This window comes from Brienomyrus brachyistius, unplaced genomic scaffold (assembly GCF_023856365.1).
Source record: "Brienomyrus brachyistius isolate T26 unplaced genomic scaffold, BBRACH_0.4 scaffold35, whole genome shotgun sequence".
In the NCBI taxonomy this organism is placed as follows: Eukaryota; Metazoa; Chordata; class Actinopteri; order Osteoglossiformes; family Mormyridae; genus Brienomyrus; species Brienomyrus brachyistius.
Window position 1 is genome coordinate 93,748 of NW_026042310.1, and position 25,129 is coordinate 118,876.

General features: G+C 52.3%; 1 protein-coding gene across 1 annotated transcript in view; it reads right to left on the minus strand.

Annotated features, from left to right (window-relative positions):
* Positions 1 to 330: 330 nt before the first annotated feature.
* The window catches only part of kif1c (kinesin family member 1C), a 28,143-nt gene continuing 3,344 nt past the window's right edge, over positions 331 to 25,129 (minus strand). Inside the window, 23 exon segments of the mRNA XM_048997785.1 lie at positions 331 to 4,745; positions 4,747 to 5,532; positions 6,060 to 6,590; positions 7,129 to 7,227; positions 7,435 to 7,507; positions 8,312 to 8,492; positions 9,015 to 9,098; positions 9,439 to 9,533; positions 9,622 to 9,701; positions 9,783 to 9,858; positions 9,949 to 10,028; positions 10,123 to 10,325; positions 10,418 to 10,569; positions 10,685 to 10,763; positions 11,450 to 11,528; positions 11,815 to 11,880; positions 12,193 to 12,270; positions 12,356 to 12,467; positions 12,716 to 12,894; positions 12,975 to 13,040; positions 13,186 to 13,365; positions 13,911 to 13,987; positions 18,358 to 18,497. Coding sequence (XP_048853742.1) covers positions 4,425 to 4,745; positions 4,747 to 5,532; positions 6,060 to 6,590; positions 7,129 to 7,227; positions 7,435 to 7,507; positions 8,312 to 8,492; positions 9,015 to 9,098; positions 9,439 to 9,533; positions 9,622 to 9,701; positions 9,783 to 9,858; positions 9,949 to 10,028; positions 10,123 to 10,325; positions 10,418 to 10,569; positions 10,685 to 10,763; positions 11,450 to 11,528; positions 11,815 to 11,880; positions 12,193 to 12,270; positions 12,356 to 12,467; positions 12,716 to 12,894; positions 12,975 to 13,040; positions 13,186 to 13,365; positions 13,911 to 13,987; positions 18,358 to 18,472 — 3,792 coding nt within the window. The 5' untranslated portion in view covers positions 18,473 to 18,497 and the 3' untranslated portion in view covers positions 331 to 4,424.

Sequence of the window (25,129 nt, forward strand, 5' to 3'; positions counted from 1 at the left end):
CAGTCACATTACTGGGGTATAACCCTAGACCTTTCAGTTCCATGGCGGATTAACTTTATGGTACTTCATAGAGTTTAAAGAAAAAGGGAAAACCGGATTAGCTCAGTTAAAATATGCCCAGGTCAGTTAAATGACAGTAGTGAGCCCCCTCCGTAATGGGCATGGAGAAGAGACCCCGATCCCTGTCAGGTCTGTAGATAACCGGCAATGACTGATCTTGAAGATGCTTCTCCATACCTAGTGTAACTGAACAGGGAGAGTACCAGGTGCAGACGCACAGCTGTAAGGGTAAACGTACGTTCTTGCACGAACAAGCAGGCGGTCCACACATTTTCCCAGGCCGTCCCGTTCACGTCTTCCTTTATTTATGCATTGTCACAAGCTCAAACGGCCGCAAGCTTTACAACAGCCCTGCCTCCTTTCAGACAACTGATAAAATCAATGGGAGGAAAAAAAAAAAACATTTAAATGAAGGATTCAAGTAACAAAAAGAAAATGAACATCAGCTCATGTGGCACTGAGACGGGGGGGTGGGGGGGGGGGGGACTTGCGGCTCGCCTCACACTCTCTCTCAGACGGATGTAAAATCCACTCGGAAGATAATTCATATTGCCGCCCGTTTTGCTTTGCGAAGGAGCCCTTAGATGGCAAGGACCCTTTTAGGGACAGGAGGCCTTAATTGCCAGGCCTCCCCGGCCCAGACACACTGAGCAGCATCAGCAGAGTATGTTAGCTCGTTAGCATAATTAAAAAGACGAGCGAGATCAAAGAATTACAGAAGAGTGGAGAACGAATGCAGTGAAACTATTTAAAAACGACTCCCATTAAAAGCCAGAGAAGCCTGTTTTGTATAATATCAGAAAGAAAACAACAGGAAAAAAGTAGAAATGTCAGAAACACACTAACAGATTGTCCTAATACAATTACAGCAACAAAAAAAAAAAATCAACAATGAAAACGGTAATATTTATTTAACGATTAATTTATAACATCTGTATAATGGGGAAGGGGATGGAGCAGCTGAATTTATTACGGCGAGTCTGTCTCCCCCCCCCATGTCCCTCTCATCGTCATCCTGCTTCCACACCTCCATCCTACCGTGCATGTACAGTACTCGTCAAGTCAGTGGGGGTGTTCCCATTTAGAAAAGGTCTGCTCGTCACTCGCCCTCAGGTGTGCGTTCATGATGCGCACATTCCTACGCTAATCCCGGGAAAAAAAAGCCCACTTCAGTCGATGCAAGAGTCTTAGCCAAGAAGACAGAGACAAACCATTTTTATGCCCTGGGGGGGTAATTCTCCTGCTGTCCGCAAACCCATTTTGATAGGTCTGAATCGTGGGACACTGGGGGGGAGGGGGGGGGGTTTCACATTGTCACAACACTTGTGTTTCAACAGTCTCACTCGAGCCTTTTCGCCTCTCCTTGCCTTATAGTTGTGTCAGGCACAAGTCCTGCAGTAAAGTCCTCCACGCAGAGGGGGGCGCACTACTATTTCCAGAAACCAGCACTTTTTAACAAAAACGGGTAACCTGAGGTGAAGTCAACCTTTGGCAGATAACGTTGACTACCCTAAAGATCACAAACCCCTTTAAAACCCCCTACTCTTGCCTAGCACTAGTATTTATACTAAACATTCACAGACCAGCAATAACTAACCCATATCTCATCCTCTGACCAATTACAACTGACCTTTAACACTGATAACTCTGAACAGCATATAGCCACTAATATATCATCAGCCCATGACATTTGGCACCATTTCCACTGGTTGATTATATTCCCTCAGTCACATTCTGCGTGCTCTTCTGCCTTAAATGACAGCATTATTCAAACCCACATTATCACCCTCTCCCTCTCTTTCCCCTGGCTAACTCCCCCCTCTCCCAGCCTGCCTTCGCGCCTCAGGCATGCAAAACACGGTATACAGCCGTAAAAAAAAAATTTTAAAAAAATCACCACTATATTTTTAAACAAATCTGCATTTGTTAATCCTGGTTTAATCCTGGTTCTGCTGGCAGAAGGTTACGCCGAGCAACGAGTTGCTTCCAGTTTCAACATTTGTAAGACGGCAGGACAAGAACAATGTGGAGACACTGGGAATGACCAGAAAGCAGGTCAGACAGAGGGGCGGAAATGACTTTCTGCCAGAGAAGACAACTTATACGAATCGTAGGACATCATGTGAGAGGAATGGGAAGCATTAAGTGCAGGTGTGACGTGCACTGTTAGGACAGTTCGTATCAGGCTCCTAGAAGCAGGACTGAAGACCCATAAAGCAAAGAAGAAGCCCTTCATCAGCGAGTAAAAGAGCCACCAGACTGCAGTTTGCAAAAATATATATATTATTCACAGACGCACACCAATAAATTGAGAAATGAGTGCTGTGGTCTCAATCCTTCTCTGCGGCTGTATATACGCAAGTGCAAATTGCGGTTTCAGTTCCGAATAGACTTTCGGTAAAGGGAATGACCCCGAACGGCACAGAGACCTACTGAGTGCGAGGAACCTCTATACCTGGCAGCCCACGCCATTGGCCCCGGGTGATGATGTCACCTCAAGGGGACAGTGTGGAGAGGTAGGGCGCGATTGCTTGCATTGCGCTGCACGTGCGAGTGCGTTGGGAACCTTGTGCGTCTTAGTGTCCCAGGATGCGTACATCACCGTTTCCCGAGGTCTCGTTTACAGAAGAGGTTCATCCCATCTCTGTTCTGCACCCCCCCCCCCCTCGTGTTTTATGCTAACCAGACCCAGACAATCCCCCAGGGCGCAGAGCACATCAATCAAAACCCCCATCTGGTATGATGATTTACAACCTAGTGTTTTTTCTTTTTGCCCCTATGGACAGATCAGTGAGATTACCCTATTCATGTCCTAATCGTTTGAGGGTTTTATCCCTAAACTCTCCAGACTGTCTGAAATATTTCTACAACTCTGATGTCTCCACCCAGAGGCACAAAAACCCAGCATTGTGCAAGGGGCAGCGTGACGGGATACAGCAGGTTCTCCTCCCGGGCACCAAGCCCCCCAGTCGTCTCCTACAGAACCAGCTCGCAAGTCAGACGCTTCGCCGGCTGCTCTCTCCCGCGGATGGAAGCGCACTCTGCACTCTGGCACCTGATTGGCCGCCACACACTGAAGGCCTGCACCCTGCTGCCGTCCGAGTGGCCAAGGGACCGGCTCCAGGGCAGTCAGAGAACATCTCAAATTAAAAAAAAAAACACCCTTCCAAGTAATATACATACTAAAAAGATTCAAACAAAAAGCTAAATGGCAGTGACTACTACTGCTTCGAGATAAAATTTCACCGTCCTTCCCCTCTCCTACATGCGAACCAGTCCCAGGGACACTAGCTTCAATGATTATATTGTTAATACGAGGATTATAAGGTGCGTCAAGGAGCTGAGGTCTTTACTTTTTTTTTTTTTTTTAACCTGACCCATCCAACTGCAACCTGAAGGGGGCAGCATTTAAAAAAAAAAAAAAAAAAAACACATTAAAAAAAAAAACACAATTAAAAAAAGGTTAACATTTTACACAGATGACATGCAGTTTGGTGGCGAAGGGCTGGTTACAAACCGGAGTCCTCTGACACCCCAAGACTGCTTTCTTTGGGTGCTTCAGTAGCTAACACTTCAGCAACGGTTTTAACACTCCCCCGAGTGTCCGCCTCGGATACTTGCGTCTATATAAAACACGTATACAGACCGACACGGAGAGAGCTCTCCAGACACACACACACGCACACACACACACAGAATCTGAGTGAGGCAGCAAAGTCGCATCACACAGCGACGCTTCTACCTCCCAGACACAGAAACCACAGCGTCCAATCAGTTACAGTGTGCAGAGGTCATGTGTCTGAGGTCGAAGTTCGCAGCCCACAGGCCGGCACGCTCCGGGTGCAAGCGTCTGGTGGTGTAAAGCCGGGAAGCGTAAGTACTGTTAATATTGAAGAGACACTGAGTGGGCCGTCAATGTCCCACCCCCGAGAGAGCCAGGGCCCCCCACCAGGACGCGACAGCGTCAAGTGGAACTACAGCCATAGAACTCATTTAAAAACCGCATTAAAGTCCCCGTTATTTACAAATGCATTCTGCCTTGTTGGTTTAACAGTGAATGGACACAATGCTGTGTGACACGTCGCCCCCTCATGGCCAATGCGAGTGCTGCCCAGGTAATTTAAGTGCTTGGTTTAGATGTGTGGTGAGATCGCTCAAACCTATCCCCCCCCCCCCCAAATTTATGACATCATGTAGAGAGAAAAGGGGAAGGGATAATAAGCAGTGTATATCAAAGGGGCAGACCTGCCTACAAATTTGGAGGGGCAGGATGGGGACTGATGATTGCTGTCCGGTGCAGGAGGTCATGACATTGGGGCAGGATGGGGAGTGATGGATGCTGGGTGGAGGTGTGGGTGGCACCCTCAGACTGGAGTCTCCCTGTTCTTCAGATCCGGGGCACTAAACTGCCTCCGCATCCGCGGGGGGGTGGTATAACCCGGGAAATTCTGGAGCTCGCCTTTGCCAGGGTGCTCTTGGGGGGTGTAATTCTTGGGTGGGGGTATGTCCCCATCGGGGAAGCGAGTGCCCCCCCTGTGAAGGTGGTGCTGCTGGTGGTTGTGGTACGGGTGGTGGTGATGGTTGTGCATGCCAGGCTTGCGTGGGTTCTGGAAGGATCCATCCTGGAGGAACGGGAGCGAGTCCTGCTCCTGTGGTCTGGGCCCGGGCCCGGGGGACTGGCGGCGGGTAGCGAGGGCGCCCCTGGTGGCCATGGCTGAAGTTGCCGTTGTAGTTGTGGCTGTTCGGAGAAGACGAGCTGTCCAAGGAGTTCCGGCGGTACTGCCGCGGCTGCTGCTGAGGAGGGAACGGTGGGTTGCCATGGTGGTTGTTGCCATAATTACGCTGCTGCCACGCCCGATGGGGGCTAGGTGTGCGGATACGGTGTTGGCCCCCGCCCCCCGGCATGGCATTGGGCAGAGGTATGGGTAGCTGGAAGGGGGGAGGGAGGAGGGGCATGACAGGGCCTCCAGGGGGGATGGAGACAGGCGGCGGGGGTGAAGGGGCGTGTGGGGCCTCCATTCCCCCAGCCTGGCCCTGCAGCTCCTCTCCGGCCTCCCCCTGACCATCCCCACCGCCCCCCAGGCCCAGCATGAATGCAGCAGCCGGGCCCCAGGAGTAGCGGTGCTGTGGGTTGCTCTTAAAGGGGAAGCGCAGCTTGCACTCCTGCGGCGGGATGAAGCGGCCCATTCCTGGCAGGAAGGGCCCCTGCCCCGCCACCCCCACCCCCACCACCACGGGCCCTGCCCCCCCGCCGCGCCGTAGCCGCTTGGTGATCTGCTGCTGCTGCAGGTTCTGCAGCCGGATCTGTTCCTGCCGCAGCCAGCGCATGCGGCCGCGCCGGAACGCAGGGTCCTCCTCCATCAGCTTGGTGATGCGCTCCTCCTTCGGGAGCTCTCCCATGGAGCAGTCATGCTCCTCCAGCTCTCCGAGCTCCTGCTGGGACTCCTCTTCCTCCTCAGCACTGCCATCATCCTGCCGCAGAATGGACCAATCACTTACTACCAGAAATCACACCTTTGCACTGTTAGACACCCGAACAGGTCAAAATGCATGCATTTAGTAATTTATTTAATGTAATTTAGGACTAAAGGTTGCACTGTCACACACTTCAAGAGAGAGATCTGCAGTTCAGTGAATTGGTGTCTCTAAATTGAGTGTGTGTGTGTGTGTGTGTGATGTGCCCTGCAATGGACTGGTATCCATATGAGAGTGTCTGCCAACCCTGTTCTCTCTGTGACCTGGGCTAGGCTCCAGGCCCGCCCCCACAACATATTATAGCAGCGTTTTTCAACCCAGTCCTCAAGGACCCTCAGTCAGTCCACATTTTTTTTCCCTCCCAACTCCCAGCACACCTGAACCGAATGATCGAGAACAAAGCGAACGATCGAGACTGAACTAAACACTGAATGCCTGATATAGGTGTGCTGGGACTAGGTGTGCACGTGGACTGTCTGAGGGATCCTGAGAGAATGTGCGTGTGCGCGAGTCCCTGCAATCACCTGAGTCCCGATGGCGGGGATGATGCTCTCCATCTTGACCATACGGTCCCTCAGGGCTCGGATCTCCTCGTCCTTCATGTTGTTCTGCAGCTTGACCTCCTGCAGGATGTCGGTCAGCTTGTCGATGTGTGCCTTCAGATCCCCCACGCCGGCCTTGCCGCCCTCGCCGTTACCCTCGCTCCCGCCATCCAGGCCTCCGCCCTGCTCGTCCCCGATGCCCACGGTCTCGCAGACGTCCCGCGCCACCAAGCGCCAGCTGTCGCGCTCGCCGGGGTCCCGCTTGCCGTACATGCGGCAGAGCTCCTTCATCTTCACGATGGCCAGCGCCTCGATCTCCTGCCGCGAGTGCCGAAAGTCGCCCAGCGCCACCTCGTAGCAGATCTCCTTCACGGCCTGCAGTTTCAGGTCGGCCATGGTGAGGCGCTGCGGGTCCTTGCTGATGCGCCGCCGCTGGGGGATCTGGTACACCCGGATGGGTTCCCGCTTCTTTCCACTGCTGGGGAGGCCACAGCGTTTCACTATCGTCTGCACCTGGGGGGAGGGGACAGGGGAACAGTCAGTACACCCATACCCAGAACATGGAACCCTGCTGTAGCCCCCTAGTACCCCCCCCCCAAGCAAAAGGTCCTGTATAGGCAGCTTAAACCTAAACCACTCTGCCAGCAACATACACACTTTAAATAGCCCTGGCTTGAAAATCAAGGGCATTTCTCGCTTAAGTCCTTCCTCATAGTTCATCTCTGTTATTGTTTGACCCCGGCCTCAGGGGCCATCCTGGGGCTGGCTGGGGACTCCTTACACCTCCCCTATTCCAAATCCAGGCCTCGTTTTCAGTTCTCCCAGACAGCTAGGTTAATAATTACTGATTCTGATTGGCCAGAGGCTTCACACCTGGTTCCCAGGTAAAGGAAGGCTGGAAGACCAGCAGATCATGGTTGGAGGTCATTGGCATTTATGTTTTTCTGCCCGCCCCGGCCCCCTGCTGCCCGCCCCGGCCCCCTGCTGCCCGCCCCGGCCCCCTGCTGCCCGCCCCGGCCCCCTGCTGGCCGCTCCGCCTCCTGCCACTTGCCTTGTTGGCCGGCAGTTTCTCCCTCAGGGAGGAGATGAGTCTCCAGCTCTCCTCGCAGGAGCGCTTGTCCGAGTCGTCCCCGCTGTCGGAGTCAGCATACTGTCCGGGGGGGGGAAGCCGAAGGAAGAAACGGGGGCTTTAATTTTGTTTCTCAAAGATCCAGAAATACCATCAACGGAAGAATGAAAAACTGATGTCATCAACTATATTCAGCATATAGTCCACTATCAACAGACAGGCTGTGTGTGTGTGTGTGTGTGTGTGTGTGTGTGTGTGTGTGTGTGTGTGTGTGTGTCCTCTTCTCACCAGTCTCTGCTGCTCCAGCAGCAGGTCCGCCTCTTCCTTCTCCCTCCGGTACTGACTCTCCAGGTCCTGCAGCCTGCAACACGGAGAGTCCCTGGTCAGTTTGGGGGTCTGTCGATCCACCACGGCCTTTTCTCTGCCATGGCTGCTTCTCTCACTTACACTCTTAAAGTGCACCGACAGCTCCCCCATTAGAGTACAACAGCAGCTCCTGCACCCTTCCCAAATCCATCACGGGGGGGGGGGGGGGGGGGCGTGACAGCTTTGGGGAAACCCCCACTTCCCTCTCTGCCTCAGAGGCTGGTATCTGATGTTATCCATTGATTTTCCCATTCATTCAACCATCCATCCATCCATCCATTTTTTCATACATTCATTTCCCCATTCATGCATGCATCCATCCCTCCTCATCCATCAATCTGTCATTTTTCATATATTAATTTCCCCATCCATTCATTCACTCACTCACTCATCCATCCATCCATCCATCCATCCATCCCTTCCTCCAATCACTCCTGCCTCACACCTAATCAGACACGAAGCTCATCACAGCCCAGAACCGAGCTTACGCAAAGAATTCCCTCCCGTTATAAATCAGCCATAATATTCCCGTTTCGAAGCCAAAGACTGCGCTTTCTGCAGCTTGGATTAACGTGCGCAGATGCAGGAAAGGGAACCCGGACGGCTGCATTTTCAGCTTCTGGGTTTCAGTCCAGAGGAGCAACACGCAAACTGGACCGGACAGTCAAAAAAAAAACCCCGAACTCCCTTTTCTCAGTTTGTGTGATTATTGCATTTTGCCTTTGTGGGGGAGTATTCACGCGTGTCCCCAGTCTCTTTCACACATCACACCTGAGGCGGAGGGCGGCACAACACCAACCTCTTCTCCATCTCAAACTTGATGTCGATGCCCTGCTTCTCCAGCAGCTCCCGCTGAGCGTAGTTCCAGTCCACTGGCTCCCCCTGCTGCTCAACGCAGGCGTTGCGCTCCCGCTCCAACCGCGCCTGGTCCGGGTGGTTGAAGCGGAACACATGGTTCTTTCCCATCACAATGCGGTTGCCTGAAGGAAAAGAAAAGAAGGTATGTTCAAGGGTTTTTTTTTTTATTCTGGATTAAGAAGCAAGCGGGTTAGGGCCCTGTGCCTGGCATCGGAAGGTTGCCAGCTCGAATCCCACGGCACACAGAAGTTCCAGGGGCGTTACACACTGGCTAACCCTGTGTTGTGACCCAAAGTTTGCTGGGGTAGCAAGATGGGGGAGGCAAAAAAAAGAGAATTTCCCCAAGGGGTTGACCAAAGAATCATTATTCTATTCTAAATTAATACAAGACTGTGTGAGCAGACAACAAAGCTGACCTTTTTATTGTAAAAAGTGGTCAGTCTGGCGGAGATATAGCCCTTACGAGGGCAGTAGATCCTCTAAACGTCCTCCTGAATGTGCGTTTGCTTTTCCTGTCATGTGACTTTTGAGATTATCCACCCGACTCCCACCCCCAAGAGCACCAGCACTCATTAGCGTGAAAAGGTGGTCACACTCCCAACCGTGCCGCCACTCTGGCCCCCCAGGGGGCGCCGTCGTCGCACCTTGTTTCAGCACCAGGGGCTCCGTGATCTGCTTCCCATTGACGTAGGTTTCCGCCCCGTCCAACGGTTCCAGGGTCACGTCCACTGAAACGATGGTGGGGAAGGGGGGGCAGAGGGTGGTTAGCGAAAGGCTGGCAGACAAAGCCAGACAATCATCGCATCCTGGGTGGAGTCCGAGGACAGGAACTTTGAAAGGATGAGGAGGGACAGGAAATAGGATGGTGGGGGTATGGCTGATGTCAGCATTTTTGAAAGCAAAACAATACCTGACAGATCCCCAGTGCGCTTTAACGGGAGAAACAGAGAGATGGCGCGTTACAGCGGAGTGTGTGGCACCCCTACTAAACACCCAGAATACTACAGCCCTGCCACACATATCTGGGTGGTACAGTTCTCGGCAGGTGGTGGGAGAGGAGGGGCTCACCTCCTCCGCTCTCATTAACGCGGCTGTAGAAGATGCAGTGCTGCTCTTGAATGAACTGTCCGCTCAGGCGGATGTCCACTTCCTTGCGGCCCACTCTGGAGGGGGATGGGGGGGGGGTCAAACCTGGCCAAGGACCATACAGACCACACAAAACTCAGCATGCACATGCACTCGCCCCCGGACCTTGTGATGCCGTCTTTGATGTAATACAGCAGGCATTCTGACATCAGCGGGTCCTCGTTCAGATTCACCAGGTGTGGAGTCTGTGGTAAACAGGGACACGTGGGGTAAGCTGGGGAACGGGGGGGGGGGGTTCTGACCCCGGCAACGTGCCAGTCACTCACCCCTTTGGGGGAGAAGACCCCCACAGTGCCGCCGTCCTCCCTGATGGACACGCCCATCTCCGCCAGCAGGGCCTCCCTAAGATGGGGTGAGGCGAGAGTGAGACCCCGGCAGGAGGGCAACGTGGGGGAAGTGAGGGCAGGATTGGGGGGGGAGGGGTGTGTTTACCTCTCCAGGCGGATGGACTCCGTCTTCCTCAGCTTCTCCTCCCAGGTCTCGTTCAGCTCGGCGATGATTTTTTCGGTTTCCTTTTAAAAAAAAAAAAGGAAAATAATGAAAATGAAGAAAAAAACGTTTCGGGTTCAAAGTGACCCGGGGCACCGAGGCGACGTCGCGTCGTACCGCCAGCCGCTCGACGGCCTCCTCCTTGCTGATGACCACCTGACTTCCCTGGAAGTCGTCGGAGGAGGTGGGAACCTCGCCGTCGGTGATGGGTTCGGACCCGGTGGCAGGGGGGGGCTGCGAGTGCGGCGCCTTGTTTGCGAGGGCGGGGGCCGCGCTGGCAAGTACTGCACTTGTGGCCTGGTTGTTGTTCATCTCGTAACCTGATTGGAAGGGGGGAGTGTTCACATGCCGCCGTGAATGTGTCTGTGTGTGTGTCTGTGTGTGTGTCTGTGTGTGGTGTGTTTACACGCACCAGCAGCGGTGAGGAGCTCGGAGCTCAGGCCCTGAGAGAACAGCAGCTGTCGCAGACGGCTGACTTCCTCCTTGAGCTCGCGGATGAGGCGCGCGTTGGGGTCCTCGTTGATGACGGCGTTGCATCGTATCTGTTTGGCCCGGTCTGCGTATCTATGGTGGGGGGGGGGGGGGGGGGGGGGGGGTGTAATAGGAGCTGGTAATATAGGGTTTACATATAAAACTTAAAATGAACACATCAGCATAAGAGATGGAGGGAGTGCTGTACCGGAGGGTACTGAGGGTCTCCTCGTAGTTGATGTCCGCTGGGCTGAGGGCAGCAATCATGGCAGTGCGAGAGTTACCACCTGACAGAGAGGAAGAGAGTCAGGCCTGGGGGAGAGAGCCTCAGAGGCGGAGGGGCGAGAGAGAGCCTCAGAGGCGGAGGGGCGAGAGAGAGCCTCAGAGGCGGAGGGGCGAGAGAGAGCCTCAGAGGCGGAGGGGCGAGAGAGAGCCTCAGAGGCGCGAGAGAGAGCCTCAGAGGCGCGAGAGAGAGCCTCAGAGGGGCGAGACTGAGCCTCAGAGGGGCGAGACTGAGCCTCAGAGGGGCGAGACTGAGCCTCAGAGGGGCGAGAGAGAGTCAGAGGCGCGAGAGAGAGTCAGAGGCGCGAGAGAGAGTCAGAGGCGCGAGAGAGAGTCAGAGGCGCGAGAGAGAGGCAGAGGCGCGAGAGAGAGGCAGAGGCGCGAGAGAGAGGCAGAGGCGCGAGAGAGAGGCAGAGGCGCGAGAGAGAGGCGGAGGCGGAGAGGCGAGAGAGAGTCAGAGGCGGAGAGGCGAGAGAGAGTCAGAGGCGGAGAGGCGAGAGAGAGTCAGAGGCGGAGAGGCGAGAGAGAGTCAGAGGCGGAGAGGCGAGAGAGAGTCAGAGGCGGAGAGGCGAGAGAGAGTCAGAGGCGGAGAGGCGAGAGAGAGTCAGAGGCGGAGAGGCGAGAGAGAGTCAGAGGCGGAGGTGCGAGAGAGAGTCAGAGGCAGAGAGGCGAGAGGGGATTTGTTTCCTACCAAGGTTTTCTTTGAGGAGCCAGGTTAGTACAGAGTCTCTGTACGGTATGAAATCTGATTTCTTTTTTTTGCTACTTTGCTGAAAAAGAAAAAAAAGAAAAAGGTCTTTAAGAGCGACCGCAAGAGGAAGAGCTAACATGTTATCACTGCTTGCACTGATAACCTGAGAACCGAATGTATTTCACTGCATTCAATGCAGCAGTCAAATCCAGGGTGTACAAAAGCATCTCGACTTTTCAGGACGGACGTTGCTGTGTGGCTCGTTACTCAGAAATTAAACCACTGCATCGGGCATCCTCCCAGACATCCAGGGACAACGGGCTGCCCAGATCGATCCATCCATCCACTACCCAGGCCACACTCACCATTTCAGCCAGGGCAGAGATAACCTTCCCCAGGGTTGTGAGGGACTTGTTAATGTTGGCTCCTTCCTGCAGGGGGAGTGTCAATAAATACCTTAAACACCATAATCTGACATCAGAATGTATGTAATGTGGGAAAAATATGTATTATCTAGGTTCATGCTAAATTTCACGCAACAAAACAACATTTTCTTCCAAGATCAAACCATCTTGATCTGTAGACCGACAAGCAAGATGAAGTCACCCCGTAGCTTCTGTGTTAACTTTTTTTATAGAGAAGAACCGGTCAATTAGCTGCCTTAATCTAATCAGAGCTTGGGTATTACGCCATGGCATGCATTGGTTTGAGATACCTATGGTGGACACAGAGCAGGATCTCACCTTTAATCTCATGCCTTTCGCTCCAGAAGAGTCGGCACGCTCACTTCCTGCCAGATCGACCAGGCTTATCTTACTGACCTGAGAGAAGCAAGGGAGAGAGGCTGTGAGCACAAGGGGTGTGACACCTCAAACACACACAGACACACACACACGAATGGACAACCTTCTCCGTGTCCAGGTTGGTCATCTGGTCGTGGCGTCTCTGGGTGAAGACGATGGTGAAGACGGCGTGTGAGCGGCTGCTCGTCTCATTCATGTTGGTAGCAGCCACTGTCCTGGAGGGGCGGGAGTGGCTCAGAGTCATTCTAGGGTGATCAAAGATGTCCCCCCCCCCCACTGCACAGCAGGCAATCATCTTGAGGAATTGTACCTGCCCTCATTAATTCTAGACACCGTATGTGGTCTTTGTGAACTTCACTGGCCACTCCCTTAACCCCTCCCACTTCCCCCACCAGGCCACACCCCATTCCCCTTCCCACATCCTCCTTGATTTAGTCCCGCCCCCCCCCCTTCCGTGTCACACCTGGCCTTGTTCCCGCTGTCCATGAGGTCGGCGATGTCGTCGAAGTTGGTGACGGCCAGCTTGGAGAGGTCCTCCACATAGGGGCCCATGATGGGGTGCTCCCTCACCCGCAGGTTGCCCTTACTCTTGGGGTTCAGCAGGTCCCGGACGCGCTCGCAGTAGATCTCCATGTAGGACACCTGCCGACACCGAGCCACCGTCACCAACTGTCACTTACACGCGGCTCGGTAAGTCGCGGCCATGTGACGGCGGGTCTGACCTCCACAGAGAAGGAGAGATCGGGGTTGGCGTTGTCCACGGTGCGCTTGAAGAGGTCCTCACAGAGCTGGAACATGACGAGGACAAAGGCACCGACCGTTTCAGAGGATGGGCTCACTGACAGCTAACATACACAGGCTGGACTTGACCCAGAGGAACACAGGTGTCCCCCCACCCCTCACGAGGAGCTTCACGTCAGTTCCGATCCCTACCTGTGGTATGATTCCCTGCTGGCCGGGCTCCTGCTTGCCCATCATGGTGTAGGACTTGCCGGCGCCCGTCTGGCCGTAGGCAAAGATGCAGACGTTGTAGCCCTCGAAGGCGTGCAGCAGCATCTCCTCGCCGATGTCCAGGTAAACCTGCCGCTGGGAGGCGAAGCCCGGCTCCTCGGCCTGTGGTGGGTGAGCGGCCCCCGTGTCTCAGAGCTGGAAGAGCCCCAGAGTGCCTCTGTATCCGCCCCGCTATCTGCTCACCTATACACTCATCCATCCATTCATCCAACCATTCATTATCCACCCATTCATCAAACCACACATCTCTCCTTTCATACACCACCACCCACCCATTCTGCCCATCCATCCACTCACCTGCCCATGCATCTCTCCGTTCATACCCCTACCCCTCCATCCACTAATCCATCTACTCCCTCAGCCACCCATCACAAGTTAAGTGGGACTTCCTTCATCGCAGTGGTGTATACATCCAGGTAAACATACAATGGCTAAACTCCAAGTCTCACAGAGACCCACTCGTCACCTCATGTGACGCGGTCTCCTAGCAACACCGGTCTGCGGCTTCCCTCATCTCGATTCATTTGAATCCACTAGAGAGTCAACGATGACGTTCATTTGCCTGAATCCTAAGCTGGACAAAATCGGCACCTGCCGGTGACAAACCCACCACCCCATCAGCCCCGCGGCACAGGCACGCAGCTCACCGAGGTGTGAGACCAGTAAGAGTAGTCAAAGGTGAAGGTCTTGGGCGTATCCTTGGGCTGCTTGGGGTTGGAGATGCCTGTAGCCAGAAAGAGGACAGCAGGTCTGTGGTCAGAAGTATTGCACGCTGGACGGATCATGCAAATGAGCACAGGAGCACCTGGGTACAATGTTCTCTCTCACATCAAAATGCCAACAGATCATGGGTCTTGGAAGCTGCAGCTCTTGAGCCCGGTCTATGAACTAAACAACCAGCCACATCCCTGAAGGAATATCGTATGGAATGATGGAAAGCACATCTACATTTATCTTTATACTTCTATCCAAAGCGACTTACAGTAGAGGCAAGGGTCATGATTTTGAGTGTGCCTCCTGGGATCTGAACCCATGACCCTCGTTTTGTTAGCACAATGCTCTCCTTGTTGAGTCACAAGAGCTGTAATCAATGGTTCTCAACATTTTTAAAACACACATGCCATTTTAATATTGGAACCCAAACCAACCAATGGCAGGAAAAGGAGCAGAACTCAAATGGCTTATTTATACTGATGAGAAAAAAAATGAAAAGATACATCCCAGAGAATCTGCAGATTCAAGGCTTATTTGGACAGCAAGGGAACACACATCTGCAAGAAACGTGGGGCTTAAACTGCTGCACCAGATCCCGGGGGGGCAGCTGCGATTAAGGCACTTAACCTGAGGCATGCCGGTGAAACACAGCTGCACAAAAATAGGCATTGAAAAGATAAATAAAATGAATAAATAATAAAAATGATACCTAGTCTTTCTCCTGTAGCTAAACAACTAGAGCACTGCGCTAAGAACACAAAAAGATCAAGGGTTCAAATCCCGGGGAGTGCTCGCAAATTATAACCCTCTCCTGTATGTCACCTCGCATAAAAACATCACATAAATGATTAAAAAGTGCTAGCTGAGGTGCTGAATGTTAACTGGTCCACATCTCAACGGTCAGAGCCCCGAGGCTGCGTTTCCCACAGCCAATGGAGATGCACCAGTAGGTAGGCACAGTTATGGATACCAGGGAGAAACTGTTGCGCGCAAGAGGCCTTGTTTTACATCACGGGAGGCCGTCTGGTTACAGTCCGACCCTTTCATCCATAAATAAATAGCATATAAACAGAAGCAGCCTCCCCTGGGTAGGAGCAGACTTTCTGGGTCACAAGCTCCTGGACGTGGCGGTCCTGAAGAACCTCAACAGTGAGTGCATGTCCATTCAGGTCCAAGAGAAGAATTCTAAATAAGGATTTGGCTGGAGTCTTTAGGAGAGGCCCTGGAAAGCGTTTCCAGCCAATAGAATGACTGGGTGTGGCGCAGCGAGGCATGCTGGGAGATTTAGCTGGAAGCTCAAGGAAGAAGGTAGGTGGGAGGGGGTTTACAGACGTACGCAGGACATGAGGCCACTGGAGGGGGTGGCACTCGCAGTGGCATGCTTCCCAGAATACACGTTTGCTATGTTGAAGCCTGTTTTCATGGAGACGGGACAGCAGAGAGTTCTGGGTTATTTTTAGGTTAGGGGGCACAACTGGCCCTCCTTCCTCTCACTCTGGGGCAGTGAAACAACACGGTCTAGCAGACAGACCCCTTCCCCACACACACACACACACACACACACACACACCCAGAAGTATGTGGGAAATGGATCGTCGACTCGGACCAGCCACAGAGGGCGCAGTTTGAGCCACACTGGTTCCTCACACATGCTCGCCAAACGGAGGGAAGGACGTGGGCCAGGGCGTCACACTCGCCCGCCTCCCTGCATTCCTCTCCGCGCCGCGCCCAGCGAGCCACCCCTCCCCCTGCACACTCCCCTCTCGGCCTACATCCCCGGCATGCCTGCACTTGCTGGAGAACTCGGCCTTCTGCGAAGCAAAACGTCCCGTCCCGTGAACGACACATCACAAAGGAATTCGGGGGTTCGCTTCTCGGACCCGTCCGTCGGGCAGCCGGGCCGCAGGTGTTACGGATTGTCTCCATGGCGGCATGTTTTCGCCCAGGCATTTTTTGTCAACATTTCCGATACTTGCTAAAATGAACTTCAGACGTGATGTAGCGTCTGAATCACTCATCCCTCCATCCTGGCCTTTCTCCAGATCACCCCGAGTCACCGTGAGACATCCAAGATCTCCCAGGGCACCATGCATGTAACAGACACATGCACCACCAGCCCCGCACACTCCTGCCTGCTAATCTGCATCATCGTTTTACACAAACGCTATCCCTGCTCTGTACGACAAAGCCAACTTCCCCTTCACTGTAAACATGACTGCAGCTATTGTTCTTACTGCTCTGCTTGAGACGCCCAAGAAAAAAAAGCACCCAACCCACAACGCCAGGGACCTGGAAACGCCAGACAGGAGCGACAGCCCCAGATGCACTGACCTCACCAGCAAACTACTGAATTACTACCAGGCTTTGACCGGATGCGATGCTCGCTTTTGTGACGTGTAGACTCCGAGTTAATGGGTCGAGCGGCTTTGTCCTTCGAGGTGTTTCATCATGTGTGCAGTGTTGGCCACTGGAATAGCCCAAGGTCACACGTTTGAGCTGCTTTTCTCGCAGAGGACACTGGCCTCTGTCTGGTCACAAGCGCTTTTGGTCCATGTTTTTGTTTCAAAAAGGGGTTTTAAGACACTTTCCCTCAAGACATTTTCTTGGGGCTTCCCTGGAACCCCTTCATGACCCAGGTATCAACAAGCCACTTCTTTGCACAGAGAAGTCTCAGATTGAAACAGATTTAAGTTTTTGGTAAGATCACAAAAAAAAAAAACTGCTGGGACACCAATATCCTGTCAAACGTGATTTGGGAAGATTTTTTATTTATTTTTTTATTAAAACAGACTTCAAAATACAGGCCTCGGGGGTGGGGTTCTCCTTTGAGCTTTTACGTCGTATTGTCTCGAACGTGAGAAAAGGCCACGTCTGAGACCATGGGGAGGGCTAAAGCCAAGGCCTTTTCTTTCTGAAGAAATGCCTGGATCAAATAGCAGGGCTTCCCCCTGCCCCCTGGACGCAGCAAATCAGTCACAAAGGGAGAAACTGAGAGGGGGGGGAGGTTTCAGAAGCAGAAGCCTGAGAACCGTGGTTTAGAAACAAACAGTCAACTGGATAAAGGCGTGTGTGTGGGAGCAGTGCCTACATCCTACCTACACCCTCCCCACGCCTGTAAGAGGCGGGGCGCCCCCATAAACGCTCTGTCCAGGTCCTGCAACTCGCGCCACCTTCAGTCACTAGGGCACTGGCTCCATGCCAAGTGGTCAGCTGGTACCCATGAGCTTGTGGGCACGCTTCAGCATATGGGGGAGGCAGGGGCTGTCAGGAGGACTGCAGCTGCCAGGGTCAGCCACAGTCTGTTCTGGGTGAATGTGCTCTGGGCCATAAGTCTGGGATGCCTAGGAGTGCTACCCCCACTTTGCCCGCCCCCTACATGACCCCTGGCTGAACTGTACTAAGCCAAATGGGTGGGTGGGTGGGTGGTGTGTCACTGACGCTCTTTAGGGAAAAACCAAGCCAAAAAAAAAGTACAACTTCGGCATTATTCGGACAGCAAGGCGTGAGCGGGCTGGGCGAGGCAGCCACCACATCTCGCCTTCAGCCACTCGCAAAGAGCACAGACAGCTGCCGCTCGAGTACCGAAATGCTTCTCCCGCAGCAAGGTTCTCGGATGTGCTCGGACGTTGACGCAAGCCTCGGACAGGAGCCAGCCTTTCGACATGGTGGTGAATCAGCCAATTAGGACACAACTCCCATGATGCACTGCGAGGTGCCTCACCCTGGGCCCTCACCCTCCCACGAACAGGTCAGAGTAAGGGTGCGTGCAGGATGACCTACACCAAGAGGGCCCCACCCTCCTAAAAACAGGTCAGAGTAAGGGTGCGTGCGGGAACCAGAAGACGGTAGGTTCTGTGGTAATAACACAACCTCCACGGTTGTGTAAATGGTTAAAAAGAAATCATACAAGAGCATTTGACAACTTTCTCCATGGAGGAAATAAAATTTGTCAAGGCATGGCATAAGATGAAAGACTAATATGGGCTGTCGCCAAACTACCAATCACAGGACTCATGAGAAATTCACTTATAATTAACAACATCCAACTGGCAATCAAAGGGCTTGTTACTTAAAGAAGACTGACCACTTCTAAATTGCCAGTGAGAACCCTTGTTATTTGCAGAAGCGCTCCACCAGTTCCAGACAGCCAATGGGAGAACTGGATTGCTTACAGAAGCTTTCTTGTCCTGGTTACAAACAGCAGGGTTCAGATATGGAAGGCTCAGGTTCAGAAAGTAGAAATCCAGACCAGGGTTCTCTTTCAACCAACCAGTTCAGTATAGAGTCTGGCTGGTTGAAATAAAAACCTGGTCTGGATTTGTATTTTCTGGACCAGAACTTTCCACCTCTGGCGAGGTTATAGAGACCTGCTTTACTTACAGGTTGAATTGTCCTGCATCTGGATGACACACTTGGCGCTGCGACTGGTCTCGCGGGAGTTGAAGGGCCGCACCCTCACCGCCACCTTCACAGATGAGGCCGCCATCTTCCTCATTAAGGGATGGGGGAGGGAGTCAGACCTGAGTGAGGAAAAGAAAACAGTAGACTTACCATCTCCATTATAAGAGTGGACGTGCCTACAGGGATTTCAGAAGCTCTGGGACGGTGTAAGTCACCACCAGACGCTCAGTCGAGCCTCTCTCCGGGATGTAACCGTTTTAAGGTCTGCTACATTTATTCATTCAACAGGACACGGTTCTGACCCAAATGGCTAATAGCAGGTGATGTAGTTCGACAGCTGGTGTCTGACGAGAGCCTCATCTCTGCCTGAACTTTACAGCGGCATTTCATGTATAGCCGGCCTTCATAGCTTTCAGTTCTATTACTGCAATGAAAGCAGGGAGAACTGCACTCTTAATGGCCGCAGTAACTGCCAGAACACTTTCTGAAAAGCCAGTGAGTGACGATTAGGTCCATCGACTCGGAGCAGGGGATCTGACTTTCAGTGGAAAGAGAACTTGGTGTTTTGTTGCTCCACCCCCTACATTTCCTACAGAATAAAGGGCACCTTGGAAACTGGAAGGCGACCCAAGTGACCTTTGACCTCAACTACACCAGCCCCACGAGTGATTGATTCACATTTCTGTCTGGCGGAATACCCACAATGCAAAGTGTCGCCACGCTCCCCCCCCCCCTCCTCCCCCACCAGCTTGTTCATCTCTGGCTACAGCAGAGCTTTGCCTTGCAAGACGACAACAGGAGGATTGTGTGTCTACAGGGCCACAATTCAGGGAGGAGGATTAAACGAGATATTAAAGCAAATTCCCCATTGCCATGGTAACACGGGAGGTACTCCAGGAGTTTGCTGCTCATGGCTGGCACCTTGCACCAATGCAGTTTGCCGTTGAAGCCAAACAGCTTTGCGGGTCACACTCTCCCAGGTAAAGCCAAACCGAGGAAGAAAGCCAGCTAACCCCAGCTTTAATGCAAAGATGCAGGGGTAAAGCGACCACTGACTCAAATAACTCACCAGTTGTTTGGAAGGTGCTAATTATTCTATTAGACAGCAGGACCTGTGAAACCCTAGGGACCCTTTGAAGCAGCATCATGGCATTTGTTACAAAGTCCTACGGAAGCAACAACAAAAGGATGGAGAACTGAGACTTTCCTTAAGAAAGTGACTGTGGTACCCAGAGGTCTCTGCCGACAGGACGTGTTTTGAGATGTAGCAGTGTTAACACTGCAGCATGAACTCCGCAAAACCCCATACACACACCAAACCGGTCTAATCGGGTTTGGTGAAATGGAAGAGCTCCGGTTTCAGGATACTGGAAGAACCCTGTCTCCAGCTGTGCCTTGGGGGCCCGATTCCATGGAGTGGTGAAGCTAACTTTCGTCAGGAACAAAGAAAGTTGCTGTTGGCTGGCAGTATTCTGTGTGAGCTCTTCCGTAATAGCTAGGGACCACTCCCCAACCCCGACACAGAGGGACAGAGGCTGTACGAACGAAGATGGGGCAAAATGATAATGGTCTGGAGTAACACATCTGCCCCATATGTAGCAAGTACTTTCCACACCAAACTGCTAATGGCAGGAGATTCCACAGAAGTCATCAGGGAAATGGTGCTTAGAGTACAGTCCAGACTCAGAGATTACAGACACGGACAATTTTAAGGGGACCCCTGCAAATCCCCATACCACAAGTGACATACAGGGATTAGGTTCATTTGGAACCCAAGCAGAATAAAAGGCAAGGTTTGCGATCCTCTACCGCGATTCAAAAGCAAGCGGCCCCTTTAAACCCGAGAGCACAGGTGCACCTGTGAGAAACAGGTACCTCCAACATGCGAGGCGTACAGGTGGAGAAGCTGGCAGGCAGCCAGCGCGGCGGAGACAGGGCACCACAGGATACATGGATAATCCCTGATGAACGAGAGCCAGACTGTGCAAGTATGCACACGAGTGGTCCCTGCTGATCAGACGCCGAGGGGTGCAGAGTCAGAGGAGTGCTCACACATGCCCCGATAGATGCCATTCATCAGTCAACACACACTAAACACAGAGTATTGCCACTTAGTCACCTCTAATCAGACAAGTCCAAGGCGGTCATTTCGCACACATCAAAAAGTAGAACGCGCAACTGCTGATGTGCACAGACACTAAACTGACACAGCACGACGAACACCAAACCACCAACAGATTCCTCGTACACTACCCTCAAAGGATCTCAGTCATTGCATTCCATGCCAGCACTGAGAACTGCAAGCAGTACAAGCCATCCAAATCGCGTGGCTCAGTGGGCTAATCCTCCGTGCCTGTGATTAGAAGGTTGCTGGTTTGAGCTCAGCCTTGGCACATCTGCGACTCCTTGAGCAAGACCCTTAAACTGGGCGCTGCTATGGGTGGCACCTACAGAGGGCAAGCTGGGGGGGGGGGCGTAAAGAGAATATCCCCATGGGGATCAATAAAGTATCAAGTACTGGGGAAATGGTACAAAGCAACACCATCGCACTCGCGGTTCAAGCAAGCCTGTGAAACCAAACCTAGATGGACAACTTTAGCATTTATCTAGGCAACATGAAAACACAGAGAAATCACTTGCATAAATGATAAATCCTTGGCCATTTGCACAAATACAGGCCAGCCAGTGTGCGGGTTAAGGGCCTTACTCAAGGCCCATAGACGTGTGCCTGTTTTACCGAAGCCAGGACTCGAACCCGCAATCTTCCAATTAAGGGCACAGGGACTGGGCCACTCACCGCATCTGGTCTTGGAAACAAAGGAAGCTGTTCGCTAAACCCTTTTTGCTGCGTGTCTCGGCTCAAGCTAAAGCAATGTGGTAAATGTCTAACATGGCCATTTAAGTGCATAGCACACACCCCAGTAATCATCCTCATGCAAAAAAAAAGAAAATAAATAAATAAAATCAGGCACAACCGGCTGTAAACCTGGAAAGCTGCTGGCCGTTTCACCCCAAGCCATCGCGAACTGCATTCCACCCAAAAGTGCAGCTGACGGAACACAAGTGCGCCAACCTGCCCCTTTTCCTTCGTACAGAGGTGTCTAAAAATTGCTCCCCATTTGTGCCGAACAACGCCAGCGTCCTGTTGTCGCAGGCCGCGGCACCTGAGCTTCGGCGCGATGTTCCTGCATAGCTGCGATTCCTCGGCAGTGACGTAATGACTCCTGGACGCCAGCCGAGACTCCTGCTTCCCCACCTCGGAGCCCCACTTCCCCGAAATGCCGCTTTTCCTCAGCCCATTCTGCGAATCACAAGAGGCATGTCCTGTTTGAAGCCGGAGATGGCACTGAACAAAGGAACACAGACCGGTCTGGTTCCCCTTCTGTAGCCCCTAGCCCTCATTTTTATTGGGTTGCTCAGTACCGATTACTGAGGCACCAGATACACTTTTAAGACAAAAGGGGGCCCAAAAAAATGCTAACAAACAATAAAGGCTCATAGTCACGTTAAAAGAACTACCAAAGAGAGAGAGATGATCCGAATAACAGCTATGACGACACGAGGCCGAAAACGGCAGGCAGACAACTCGATGGATATCCAGTGACCCTGGTTGCTCACGAGGGCACACGGAACCATAACCCGACAAAGTTGGGTGCCGAGAGATTCTGCGAACGAGCTGGACCCTCGGGAAGGTTGCTTGAGACAAATTGTCATCTAGACCTACACCTTGACAACGCAGCCAGATTAAGCACCAGCTCTTCTTTCCACCATGCGAGTGGTCGATTACTACATTTTCAATAAACTCCCCAGGGCATGGCAGGCTAGCTTACAATGGACTTCAGACTGCCCCCCCCCACCCCACCCCCACAGCCCACTAAAGTAAGGTGTCAGGCTGTGCAAGGCGATGGGCCTGCCGGAGAACAGTGACATCTGACACCAAAGGAACACCCAATGAGACTCACATAAAGGCAGATAAATGTATGGCAGATACCTGTATTGTGTGCAGCGGCGCTGGAAAGAGGCGAAAAATGATTTCAGGGACCTGAGTGACAAGGGCCTTAAAAAAAATTGGATTGGTCTGGGTTGAGGGTCCAACATGATACGTTTTCATAGAGTCCAAAAATCACTAATGGCGCTCCTGTGCGTGCGCGTGTGTAAGTAAAACGCAAGTCCCTAGCCATGTGTATATGTGCTACTGGAGACCAGGCCGGTTAGAACCAAATTACACCTTTACATGGGTTCAACAGGCCCCAGGCAAAAGTAATTTGCCAAGCCTTGTGAGATTCCTGTAACCAATGTGCCAAATTCCCCGGCATTAGCTGCATATAACCATCACCTCCCAACAGAGAGGATTGGGCCGTTTCCTACTTTATCGGCCATTTTTTTGAAGCAGTGCTTTCTCCCGCATAACAAATCGCGTATAGTAAAGCGAGTGTAGTGCATAAGGTCACTCTGTGTCACGCCCGTCTCACGCCAGGCAGACAGAGGGGTTCTGGAGCTGATGCGTCGGGCAAGGCTGAAGTCGACTTTGATGAGATGGGACGGCTGGCAGGCCATCACCCAGAGAGAGAGAGAGAGAGAGCAAGCACGCACGCTGGCATTTCGGCTGGAGCGGGAGGCATGAAGTCATGTGCGGTGCGTGTTCCATGTTGAACCGTAAACAAAGTGCCGAGAAGGGGGGCGAGAAGGGGGGGGTACGAAGGCTAAAGCAGCACAGCAGTCTTTTTACCCAGCTTCGCCTCTTCTGTTATGTGCGAAACCCCCTCCTTACCCCCCTCCACCAGCTGCCATTCCTCAGTGTGAAATGGAACGAGTACCATCAGATTAATCAATGCAGTAACTGATCAAAGTATGGACAGGAGGCAGGCTTGCTGAACGCTAGAGAAGACAGCTACGGTTTCCGTCATTTCGGCCCCAGCCATCGCATTGCGCTTTGTTTTTTAAAGATTAAGGCTCACGCAGAGATTTAAAGATTTCGGCCTCGAATGCGAGTATTAGCTTGGAATGCAGACGGTATGACTGTACCTCCCAGACACTGGTTAAACGTCCAACCCCTGGCATGTGGCCTAACGAAAGAGAACAAACATCACCTGATCATGTCTGTTTGGTCCACGTCGCCGTGATCCACCCCAGCCAAGTATGGCAGCTAAAATGGCTGTCCGGCACGAACCCTCCCCGACACCAGGAGGCGCTGCAGATCCACAAACACGGCAGGAAGGCGATATAAACCCCTCGTCACTCAGACCACTGACTCGGCAGAAGACGACCTGGTGTTAGCTGATGACATCACTGCTCCCCCTTAGGGCTAAGGGGGAGGCTTGATGGGAACAGGACAGGAATGGGGCACGAGCTTGTAATGTAAACCCCAGCTTGAATATAAACCCCCTCCCACAGACAGACCCACACACACCAACCCAAACTGTCATTTCCTCATGCAGGTCCTCCAGGTGTGGAGCACACGAAAGGTTTCAGAGGGTGTAATTTTCTCTCATCTCTGCCATCCGATCAGGGCTTGGCCAGCCCACAAACGCTCTGCACAGACGCTAATCACACGCTCGGCACACCTGACCATACTCCTGTTGACACCTTCTCTAAAGATCTCCCTCACTTTTCCCAGCATTCGCTGATGCTTCCTGCGTAATTGGCAATGGAGTAAATATTGAGAGATGCCGCGGGTTCACAACGCCATCCGCAGACCATTTCGGCAGAGAGGTCAGACATCCATAAGCGCAGACGAGACTGTGAGGCTCCCGGGGTCACTTAGCTGTCCACCGTCACAGCCGAGTTCTACCCATCGACCAAAGAATAAAACTATCATGCTGTCGGTGCACGACCTGTGAAAATGCTCAGGCTGAAATGGTAATGCTTACAGTATGACATCATCACGTCCTTCAGGTGAATACGCAACACGTGCAAATAACACCAGCGCCATGCGACTTACAGCCCATAACAGAAAATTCCTGACAAACTAAACGGAGCCCCAGTTAAGGTTTAGCGTGCAGAGGAAAAGGAGATTACCCATATGTTTGTGTGGAAGAACAGTAGCTGTTTGTTACAGTGACACGTGATGACCAAGTCATTCTTACTCTGGAAGACCAGATAAAACAAAGACAAGAGCCAACTCAGACCTTACAAATGCTTACTGAGAACCTGGTTTAACCCCCAGTTAACCAACAGTACAAGGTTCTAATGCGAAACAAGTTTGTAACCCCCTATGGGTGTCATAGCCAGACTTGCCCCATCCCTCAGCATAATGCAACTTCACAGACCTTTTCCCATGCGAGTTCAAAGAAGCCAAAGCAAAACGCCCGTGACTCAAGAACTGGCTCTCTTCGTCAGCCCTGAGCATCCATAAAACCGACTGAAAACTTAAAGGGAACGTTTTTGCCATCTCGGCTCCTGCCGGCATTAAAAGCAGAATATGAAATGCTACCACATTCCAGAAATACGCTGCAGCCCACAGGCGGAAGACTTCATTAAGTAGCAAATAAGACATTAGGAAGGCTGCCATGCGACGAAAGGAGGTGACCACAATCCCCAAAGCCAGAAAGCTATAGAGACAAAACAAATGATTTTACCGAGCTCTATGCTGTAACTCGTGTTGAAGCATTCCAGTGTGGCCATTTCAGAAACCAAGAACTTGGATGTTTAGCTCCAAAGAGCCCTGGAGTACATGAAGAGCCATCAAAAAGATCTAAAGATATTAGAAGTTAGTCAGTCCATCCAAAAAAAAAAAGAGAGGCCACGTTTT